Raw genomic sequence first — 12,143 nt, 5'->3', positions numbered from 1 at the left:
AACAGAATGGCCATTCCCAAATGAGAATGAGTGCAGCACTTTTTCTTGAAAGGGTTTTCTACGGGAGATTGGTCAGAGAGCAAGACACCAAGCAAGTAAAGCTGCATTTGGATCTATTTTTTCACCTACATTAAGGAAGAAATTTTTTTGGGTAGTTACTAATTAGAAAACAAAACAAAACAGCAAACAAAACAGTTTCAGGCATCTTCCAGAACTGTTTCTAGAAAAGAAACACGTAAAGCCTTTTACAATCCCCCTCAAGAAGCAGTATATTCCGTACTCAAACTGGAAAAGGCACACATACCATGTCTACCAAAGCAAGATAAACATTCTCTGCTTTTTGATATTTGTGTTATTTGTGAGGTTTAGAAAGCACTTAAATCACTGCTTCCTCAGTGAATGTTTTTATAAGCCCACAAACCATACACTAACAAGAACTACTGAAACAATCTAGGAGCTGCAGCAGGAAATCAGTGGTCTCATAATATTAAGGTGGCTTAATCTTAAAGGTGATCTAAAAAGGCTTTTTACCTGCCAAAGACTAATTCTGGGTTCTGTCTTTCTTCTTTAACAACTGACATGGCTAACAACTAAAATCAGATAAATTGCATTCCATAAATTGTTTTAGTTGTTTACAAAGACATAATCAGGGCTAGGAGGAGTTAAAGAAATGTGACATAATCAAGGAAACATACCAGAAAGTTGCATTTAATGATCTCATTCTAAAATTAGTTTGCTTCTGTTAAGTGAACAAACATATCTACCAACCGTGTCATGTTTTAAATGGAATTTTTAAAAGTTGTTTTTTTTTTTTTTTTTTTTTTTTTTCCAATTCTAAGCTCAGCCCACTGATAAAAAGTTGTTTCTTTGTTCACTAGTAGGCTTCCACCAAATTTGAATACAAACCTTCCTTCCAAATAAAGAAAACATAGCGGCATTTGTTTTGACACAAAGAACACATTTAGCCTTCTTAGTTTTTACACCTTTTACCCTGTATCATGACTTTTCTCATTAAATTTGCAGATCTTCTCAGAGCACATGTTGGATAGCTGTTACAACTCCTAGTATTGGCAAGGATTTGCTCTGTCTCAGCCAGGTACAGTAGCAGTTAATATTAGCTCATAGTAGTACACTGTGTTCTTGCTAAAAAGGCAACTGTTAACTATTTCATAGCTTCTCAATACAATAACATTTCAGCAGAGATCTAATACTGTTTCAGCGACTTCTTCTTGTTATTTTTCTTAGTTAAGTAGGATCCTGTACTTAGTTCCGTTAAGAAAAATTATTCTTTCCTGTATTCATTTGTTTATCCACATAAACAGATATTGTCTGGTCTTAAACTCGTAAGATGTCTTGTCCTCTCACTCTATCCTTTACAAAGAGAGAGAAGGCTACTCTTCACTTCCATACTTCCATTTTATATTATCTTAGCTTTATGATGAAAGCAAGCTACAACGTGGCCACCACAGCAGTTTATTTCTAACAGGGTGCAGCCCTAACAGGTGCTGGTGCAGCAAAAGGCATGCAGTGCTATAAGCAGCCAAGATATGGACCATGTGGATCTACTGGTGATTCTACTTGCACTTTCCCTAGGATCATCACTTTGAAGGGGCTTGTAACTCCAGCCTCCCTGCACTCGGAACAGGGCCAGAACTATAAACACCCTCAGAATGTGAGACAGGGCCTCCTTACCTCAGTGATTCATCCAGAGGCAGGATGCATACAAGAAATGAAGAACAAAAACGATCTCACCAAATGCTATGGTTGCAAAATACTGCAACAGGTTACCTTATGGACATGTGTGCTCAGAGTGCAACATGCAAATTAAGTCCTTAGCTGTAATTACATTTCAGTTCTCATATTTCTTATTTTTTAGATTATGTCAGAATAAATGTGACACTGGTTTCAAAATAGAAAAATCAATCCACTGACTGAGAAAATAAATAAAAAGTTAGGAGGCAGCCAAAAGAAGGATCCACAAACGTATTTGAAACCTCCCCATATTACACCACCTACTCCATTCAGATACTGAGAACACGCAGGAAAGTTAAGGATGTTCCAAAAACAGAGGTAACAAAGGAAGGCAATAAAAAAAAAGCAGGTGAAACAGAAGATTCTGCCTGAAAGTACCTTAGCATTTCACTGAGAAATAAAAACTATAGATTGAGTATTAGTCAAGATATAACAAACAAAACAACTTGCTTGAGTTTCTGTTGCACTGCTATTGAAACAACTGAACAAAGCACGTCACTGATGATAATCAAAAGTGAGAAAGAAACTAACATGGAAAAGCTACAGCTTTTCAGTATTGTCGGTTGCTCAAACACACCACATTTCTGCTGACAACTAGAACCTAATGTTTTTATTTTCTGGTAGCAAAGAAAAGCAAAAAATAGAAGCTACAAATTTAGAAGTCCTAATCCACCATGAAATTAATCTTGAAAATTGAAGTGCTGATAATTAAGAAATAAAGCCAACAGAACCTTCTTTCCCAATGTGTTTACGCAGGTGTGCCATCTGGTGGAGATGTTTCATTTTCCTATGTTAAACCTCAACAACGTTTTTGATTAAAACACATACTGAGATTCAGCAGCAGGTTTTCAAACTACTAAAAAGACTACGTGAAAGATACTGTTTACATGTTAGTCATACAAGCACCAGGGAAGCCTAAAAGAAAGGATCTGAACATCTTAAACAATAGGAACTTCTAAAAATCACTAGCTTCAAGTGTATCAGCAATTTACACATGACGGAAGCAACAAGAAAACATACAGAATCTGGTACAGGTTATTACCTCATCCTGGAGACAAACATCCCCAACCCAGAAAGTCATCATCATTTTAGGATGAAGGTATTTAAATCCAACTCTTGAGCCACTACAGCCTGACTGACCTTCCATAGACTTCTTGAGCACAACTGTAGGAATGGTTTACCACCTGCCTGCTACCCTAACAAAGAACTGTATATGGATGCCTGAGGAAAACTAAGAACAGGGTAAACATACATAATCCTCTTTACTAATCCTTTTCTTGCCCTCCATTTTCAGTTTAGGAATACCTAGAGCTGGATGTTGTGTCCTTGAACTGCTATGCATACGAGGTAAACTTTGAGCATCTTTTTGTCGATGAGTTCCGTATATCTAATTACACACAGCACTAGGAACCACTGACCTTCATCCCATGCTCCCTCATTCTGGCCCTTGGAGGGACAGCAATCAGTCACCACCCATCTTTTCCATACTATTTATGACCTTGTAGATCTCTGTAACATACCTCCTTTGTAACTTCCTCCCGCCATTACATTTTTCTCCAGAATGAGAAGTACTTAGTCCCTAACAGAGAAGGTATACCAGAAGTTATTGTTTCCTTTCTTTCTCTCTGTGAACTCTCAACAATTCCAGTATATCCCTTCTGAGATAAAGCAGCAGAAATGCACATGGCATTCAAAAGATGTAGATGATTTGTACATAATGACATTCTTTATTTTGTTTTTGCACCTGTCTAAATCATTTTAATAAAGGATTTGTTTTAACTGCTAGGAGTACGGAGCTAGTATTTTCTTGGAACTATGTATCACTTCCGTAGGTTCAAAGCCCATCAGTTTATATGTGAAGGTAGCATTGAGTTCCTGTGTCCCCAACACTGTGTAGCCCTTCATATACAGTGAATTTCACCTGCTGCTTTACTGCTTTGTTACTGTCTCTCTTCAAAATTATTAGTCAGTATCAGCTCTTGTCCCTATTATCCTGAGTATCTGCACAAAGTGGTCAAACGGTGCCATCTCACTGTTTGCCCTCTGGTCCAAGTCCTTGTGACTACGTTGAACACTGTAGGACTGCTGAATTCTACCAGTAACCTCCCTATTTGGCAAAGACTGATCAGGCATCTCCACTTCTTTTCAGTTTTTGAAAAGATTCCTACTTACGCCACAGCTATACAGATTCCTCTAAAACCTTTGGCAAGAAAGAACTTGTCAAGAACTTTTTGGAATCTAAATATTCTGCATCTTTTGCCAAACAGCTTCAATGCAATCACACAGAAAAGGCTGACTAATTTTCAGTTTCATCCTAAGGAAGAGAAATCTGTCAGTGATAATTGCTTGTTTTAATTTTACCATCCACTGCCTTCATCTGTGCCTTATCTTTGACAATAAATAGTCTACTCTTTACAAAGCTCAATGTCAGATTAAGACACCTGTGCACTAAAATACCTGGGTTCACCATATGAACCTTTGTTTCTGACCAAAGGGAGGTAACACAAATTTTTCAGTTCCATAATTCCAGTACTGAACTTTCACAATCCGTGTTGAAGAGTACTAAGCTGGAGCCTTCTTGCTTCTAGGTAATAAAGAGATAATGTATGCTCTCTTTCTATTGTATCTTACATGGTTTAAGATATACAGTGCCTCCAGAAAAAAAAAAAAAAGGCATTTATAACATCTGACCTTTTGTGTTAGGAATTATCTGTAATTCAATATGACAGTACATCCCATATTGAATGGGAACCTTACCACACTCCACTGGAAATTTCAGAAGCACTTCTGCTACAGACAGGAAAAAAAAAGTCTAAAATACGTAAAGTAAAATGCTTACTTGGCTTTAAATGGGGAATCGGAGACGGCATTTTTTGCTTCCATCAAACTCTCATATTCCTTTGCCCTGGAGGAAGAAATATTAATCATTTATTGACTATCATCTAAAGCATACCGTATGGAATATCAGCAAGACAATTCTAGCCTATGCAATTTTTCTGTTCCATAATAAGTCATGCCATTTCTGACAATTCTGCCTTACCATAATGCATACAGATGTTTAACTACTAGTCACTAACAACTAATATTTATTAACACTATTTAGTATAACATTAGTACACAAATGGTGAATTTAATTTGACCTTCAGTATGGTGACAAATGTTAAAACACCATATACAATAACAGGGAAAGAACTGTAGAAACTTACTTCATTATAAAATTAACTCATTCATCTAATTAAAATTAACTCATTCATCTAATTACTAAAATATTAGTAATTTAGACAGGTGGTGTAGATCAGAATACTACAACACAGACATTATAATTAACAAATTATTTGTTTTATTTACAGCTATAGAGGTATTTTTAATGAAATTAATGTCCATTTTATAATGGTATGAACCTTGTTAGGCATACAGCACAGAAATAAATACTTCCACTAACGGCTCTTTTACTGTTAGAAATGGAAACAGGACCTATAATCACATACCTGTTTAGACACTTAAAATCTTATTTACACTGGCCATATGCCAAAATGCAGGAAGACAGAGACAGGACTTCTTTTTCACCACTTGTTTTGACTGCAACCAGCCTAAACTAGCAGGTGAAAATCATCATCAGCTCATCAACCAAAACAGGACTCGGAGTGGTAATCCTGTAACACTTTATAACATCCCCCCAACTTCATGAAGTAAAACTAAACCACACACCACAGTGACACGGGAAAAAATAAAATTTCAGAGCCAGAGCCTTGTGAAAAAACATCCAGCAGACACTAAAAGCATCTGGATGTTAAGAACATTTGATCCATTGAAATTGCTCTTTCAATTTTTATTCTGAAATGAAGACCTCACAGATACAACACAGATCTCTGGAGCCTTAAGGCAGAACTGCTATTCAAGTCTGTTGTGGTTCTGTTCTCAGATGAATGAGTAGCACCTCATTCACAGCTGGGAAAACTCTTCACAAGTCAGGACTTTGGCAAGCTGTACCCACACCTGAAGGAAACCTCACCGTCATGCTGGACTAAACCAGGTATGTGATTTGTCTCTACCAGTGGCACCCATAAGAATCCCCAGAGGAAGGTGCCAAAAGTCCCTCAAGACAGAAGCAGAAAACATCTGCTTCAAGGGCAACTTTGACCCATAAAAACGCTGTTTAGTATTAATTTCCTAAGTATTTTGAACATTAACCATTGTTAGTTGGCAATCTTGCTAGCTTTACAAACATCCAACTGTTTTCTTTTCTTGGTGGTTTGTTTTCCGAATCCAAAATTTTGCCAATGGCTTCCAATTGGAAACGTGTTTTATTGCTCCACTACAAAACACCAATTTAGTAAAGATTTAATTCCTATTAAATCCTAAGCATTGATTTCATTTACTATTGTATCAGGTCTTTCCTCACAACTTCTTAAAATAAACATTCCCAGCCTTTTTGTCTTTTCAACTTCTCTTCATGAAAGCTATTTTTTTTTGTAACCTCATAATCTTTTCCTGTATTTTTCTACTTTATCAAGGTCCTTTCAGCTAGGTGAGACAACATTCTACATCATTTTTAGAAAAAAAATCATCAACATAACACAGCAACATGACATTTTGATTTTGGCTGTAACTGCAACTGTTCAAAGGTCTTTACTAATCTCTAAGTAACAGTCATTTTGTTCCTAGGGTTGAGAGTGCTCATTTAAAACCTAAAAGTTTCAGAAATAGTTCACTATTTCTCTCAGATACACATACTCCATACTTCTTTATATTCTCTCTTCACCCAAGATCAAGTTTTCCAATGCCACTCAAATTTTCCCTCAGCTTGCTTAACCTAAACAACTTCTGCCACATGCAAATACTGTTACATTAGTACTAGTTCTGATTTGTGGATCATTAATAAAGCTATTAATCACAAGTGAATTTAGTATTAAACATGGAGGTGAGATTCCCTTATTAACCTTTTGCCTTCCTTCCTGTCTCTTAGCCAGAAACAACATATTTTATCTTTGAGTTTTGTACAGACGAGTCAGTCAAACATGAATAATCACCTAAAATATCTGTTACCAAAGAACATGACAGAAGTGCTTTAAATCCATTGCAGAGCTTATCTCAACTATATGCACTTCCTACTTGGTAACTCCACCTCTGTTGCTGGGGGTTAGGTTTCAGCAGGCCTCAGTTTGCCATGCAGGCACCAAAGTATTCTTCTCATAGCAGCACATGTGTGTTAACCTGAGATAATTTATTTAGCTATATATCAGTTGTTACTATGGCATCAGTTTAACAGCTTAGGGTTATAAATATTATTAATAAGACTAACAAAACTTCTCAACATATCTAATAACCCAGTGATGACAATTTGTTCCCTCATTCACCTTTGCCCTTTGTAGCTTTCATATTGTTATATTGATTTAGGAGCAAGAAACTCAGGACAGAAACAGGACCTATTTTAATGCAGTTAGTTATTTCAAATTTTAAATATCACAGCTTCCTCGGAACGGAAATGAATGTGTAATTTCAAGCCATCAGGTGTAGGAGGGTTTGTTACCACTACTTCTTTAGAAGAAGCGGAATAGTTGCAAATATGTGCTAAAACACAGCTTATAGATAACCACCCACAATAAATTATTAGGGACTTCATATATTCCATTTAAGTTCTCAGTTGATTTTATAGAGTAACTCCCAGCAATCTGCTTGTATTACTGTTCAGATTGCTGAGCAGAAACATAGTAGACACACTCTAAATTATTTAATTTAGTGTTTGATATTGTAATTGTGAGATTATTACTTTACCTGCTTTAACAATCATATAATATCCCAAACGGAAGGGACCCACAAGGATCACTAAGTACAGCTCCTGGCTCCACACAGGCCCACCCCAAAATCAAACCTTTTTTTGAGGGCCTTGTCCAAATGCTCCTTGAACTCCAGCAAGCTTGGTGCTGTGACCATGTCCCTGGGTTCCTGTTCCTGTGCCTGAAAACGCTCTCACTGAAGAACCTTTTCCCAATATCCAGCCTGGCCCTCCCCTGTCCCAGCTCCATGCTGTTCCTTCGGGTCCTGTCGCTGTCCCCAGAGAGCAGAGCTCAGCGCCTGCCCCTCCGCTCCCCTCACGAGGGGGCTGCAGGCCGCCATGAGGCCTCCCCTCAGCCTGCTCTGCTCTGGGCTGAGCAAACCAAGGGACCTCAGGCATTCTTCACAGGCCTTGCACTCTAGGCCCTTCACCAGCCTTGCAGCCCTGCTTTGGAAGCTCTGTAATAGTTTTAGTTCGTTCTTACATTGTAGCGCCCAAACCTGCAGGCAGTACTTCAAGTGAGGCTGCAGCAGTACATAACATAACGCTTTACCATTTTCTGATTACAGCAAACCTCCAAACATCCAAGGCCGTAGTTGTCATTACTAGGCCTATTACTATTACTCAACTGTCAATTATACTAACTGTAGAAGACTGGCAAGCCTCGCATGGTTAAAATTAATCTCCTAAATGGATTTTATTTTTCCTCATCATTTTGTTTGAAATAGAACAAACTTGTTCCATTTTGCTACTAGACATCTTTATTAGTAAGCTTTTTTGTTAATGTTACATGGTATACATAAGTTTCATGGTGAAATCGTCAATTTAATGTTCTCTTCAAGGAGAGCAATGAAAAGTCAAGTCACTCTTTAGTCAACTAAAAACAAGCTTAAAAAATGTAAATTTCATGTCTCTCCAATTTATTTCCTCCTAGATTTTGAAACATCCACTGTATTTCTCATTAGTACATCTTTGTAAAATGATGTCTGCTTTAATTAAAATTTTTATGACAGCTATGCTGACTCACCCAGTAGTCTGAAACATCAGAATTCAAAATGTTCCAAAACCCTTTTTCAACACCCAGTGCCAATAACAAACTATTATTTGAACTGTTACTCCTAGGTCTGACAAAGCTTTGACTAAATTCAACAGAAGCAGGTCTTGAGAAACAATTAAAATTGGACCCAATAGCTGCATTAATTCAACAGGTAACATGAATAAAAATCCACCCCGAGAAATTAGAAACCTGCAAGAACTTATTATCTAAATTCAACAGTGTGTTCAAATGTGAAGTTTAGACACTAAATTTGATCACCCAAAGAGGAAAAAAAAATCAGAAATGATAAAAATTGTAACATTTTGTATTTTTGAAGATTAATGCATCATTATTAACTTTATTATGAGCTAATATACTAATTCATTTTTACTTTTGCTCTAAAAACCTATACTTTTTTTTTCTAATCTGCAACGCTTCCTGCTTAAAAACAATACAGAGAATATATGTAACAATGCACTTTACCACCTGAGAAGTATTTTAAAGAGATAAATCTAAAAATATGTTATATTATTTAGTTAAGTATTTACTTCAGCTGGGGTCTCCTCAGCTAAAGATTGACACTGCACTTCATGATATAATGTCATCTTGCATATCTTACTGATTTGGAGATGTCACTTTTTAAGCTAATAACAAATTACAAGTCTGACAACTCACTTTCCATTTTAAGATATTTTTAACTTTCTTTCTGTTGTGACAGGCAACAAAAAATGATTAAATTTAGTCATGGGATTTGACACTACAGCAGGCTGACTTCTATTTGTTGATTACTATTGATTTTCTTTGATACTTCATTTAAAAATCAATAGCTAGAAAGAAAAATAGGCATGGTTTACACAAATTTAAACATGCTATTGTATGCTAGAAGATGCTATGGTTTTGGCAGGGCACTGGCATCCAATTATGAGAAAAGCTCTTAACAGGTGAAACCAAGGGCTCCAGATCGATATTCAGTTTTCTTTCTCAATCAGAGAAAGTGGCCATAAATTAGGCTCATCAGTATTATTTTCAGGACACTCCCAAAGCAAATAACTTATTTTTTCTTTTTTTAAGCCTTCCATGGCACTCATGCTAAAGGACAAAAAGTAAAGTTCAGAATAAAACTTAAAAACAGATAAACAAACAAACAAAAAACCAATAGCTTTTACTACCTGGAGTTCATCCGTGCTTTTAACTTTTTGGCTTTCTTTTTATTTTTTTGCTTTTCCTCTCCTTCTTTCAGTGGTTCCACAGGAAGAGAACTCTCAATCACAATATCCACAATGTATTTTTTTAATGACAGGTGCTCCTGCAGAAAATATTGAAATATTTAATCTTACAGTACATGGTAGTGTTTTATAGATTACCTTCCCAGAAATAAGTAGTGGAAAATATTTAACAAAAGGTGAAGAAAATTAATAAATGTAAAACTAAATTTTAAACACTAGAAACACTTCCTCTATTTATATTCCAGAAAAATAACAATACACTCAAGACAATTACGAGCTAACAACAAAAACTTCAAGTGAAAAAAAAACAAGACTTGAAAGAAGAGGTGGCGGACAATAACTGAAAAATGCAGTTACCTCACTATTTTACTGGAAAATGTTACATACTCTCCAACACTTAACTCCTTATCTGCAGAAAAATAGGAAAAAGCCTGTCCTAAGGTTAGAACAGAAGTACCTAACTGAGGATGACAACGTACTTCTAAAAACAAGAAACTACCCTTCATTTATTCCCGTTTACTCTGAGGTACTTTCAAGCTAGGTTACCCCAATACAGTTCAAAGTCTACTTTTGAAATAAATATTTCTAATGTTGATGTGAAAAACTGAAAAAGCTATTCTCCTGGAGTTGTCCCCAATTTGGATTGACCTATGCTACCTATGCATGGACACTTGAATCCTTGTAACAATTCCAGTGACCAGCAGGCTGCCCAGAAACTGCACACTTAGACAATGTAAAACATGCCCAAAACCTCTAGAAACACTGGTAAACTGCTCAATACCTTTTTTTTTTTTCCTCAGTTCCCTCAAGCCAGAAATTTGCTCAAAGCACTCGATGCATCAAGTTAGTTTTCAATGGCACAGAAGAATTTCTACTCTTGTCCTTCTAGACATACTTTTCAGTTTAATGTGCATTACTTAATTTAACCTCTTCTGAACGGTGTACTCCAGATCCTTGTCAGTGCAAGAAACTTATACTGATTTAAAGATATAAACATTAAAAGTGACCCACTTAAACCACTACAACATCCTCAACTAGTGCATTTCAGCTGAAAAATACGTGGCTACAAAACCCAACTTTATCAGGTTCATTTTTTACAAATAACAAGAAACAAGTATTTTCATGCCAGTTACTAGAATATACTTACTACATTTTTAATATAACAAGGCTTATATTTGTTTTTTTAAATAATACTGAACACATTATGAAGTATAAGCCACCACTGCTTATTAGGATAATTTATGCTTGAAAATTAGTGCCACAATGAGAAGCTGTTATTCTTTTTTTTTTTTAAGTATACTTGAAATTCAAAGTAAAAGTTGAACTGCTAAAAATTTAAAGACAATATTTTCAGAAAATAAACTATTTTTTTTTTCCACTGGTCTTTTCATTGATTCAAGAAAGTATTATGCTTGTTGAAAACAAAATAAATCTTTGTGAAATTTCCTGGAAAAAGACCTTTTAGTTTTTGTTAAGCATTAGAGCATGATATAACCTAGCAATATATATTTGGTCAAAATAGTAATTGAAATTTCTATCTTAAATCATATGAATGCAAGATGAATACTGAATGAATATCAGACTTAAGAAATCAAGTATAAAAATCTAAGCAATTTCTGAAACAGTGCCTTTAACTTGGCTATACTGCCTACCCTGTCCAACTCCCAGTATATCTGAGTATTTTCCCCCAATTTATTATCCAAGTAATTCAATGGAAACTGTATTAGTCACATGAAACAGCAAGTCCAACAAGCTTTTATAAGAATTTTTCCCGTTAGTCAGATCAAACATTTCTTCCCCACTAATATTATCAACATCATTTTAGCAAGAATTGCTTCAAGGAAAACTTTCTTAAGGCATCTCAGAAGGCTGCCCCCTTACAGCATGACACAGTATTACAAGAGAGCAACACACCCCGACATTTGATGAGTTAGTTCTTAACCAGTTCAGAGATGCACACATTAACACGCAGTGCTGGTTACAAAGCTCCAAGTTACTTCTGTCTCCTCAGAGATGAATACCCCAGTTGAAAATAGCAGTCACTGACTGAAACTTCCTTACGACAAACATAAACCTTGTCATGAGGCTCAAACATCACAGGCAATTGATAGTTTCAAGTTTTTCAATATTAAGAAAAGAAAAGACTTTCTCAGAGCAAGCTATGTCTGATATTAATCAGGTACTAAGCTTCACAGTACTTAGCTGCTGGCATTTTGAGGGTGTTCACTTATTCAACAAGTCTAACAAGATGGGATTCACATGCACCCCTGAACTAGTACCCCTCCACAGGGTTGTTTCCTAGCAGTTTAAATACATCACATCCTATGGGTGTGATGAAACACTTAAAAAATGA

The 12,143-nt window shown here is 36.0% G+C and overlaps 1 protein-coding gene across 5 annotated transcripts in view; it reads right to left on the bottom strand.

Moving 5' to 3' along the window:
- Positions 1-12,143, bottom strand: part of SCAPER (S-phase cyclin A associated protein in the ER) — a 160,228-nt gene that overhangs the window by 79,609 nt on the left and 68,476 nt on the right. For all 5 annotated transcript variants that reach the window (XM_068695860.1, XM_068695862.1, XM_068695863.1 and 2 more), the window contains 2 exons: positions 9,734-9,870; positions 4,592-4,657 (listed from right to left, as the gene is read on the bottom strand). In XM_068695860.1, the coding sequence (XP_068551961.1) occupies positions 4,592-4,657; positions 9,734-9,870 (203 nt within the window). The remainder of the gene's footprint in view (positions 1-4,591; positions 4,658-9,733; positions 9,871-12,143) is intronic.

The sequence above is a fragment of the Anas acuta genome, chromosome 12, assembly GCF_963932015.1.
Source record: "Anas acuta chromosome 12, bAnaAcu1.1, whole genome shotgun sequence".
NCBI lineage: Eukaryota > Metazoa > Chordata > Aves > Anseriformes > Anatidae > Anas > Anas acuta.
Note: the sequence above shows the minus strand (reverse complement) of the source record. Positions and strands in the feature narration are given on the sequence as shown.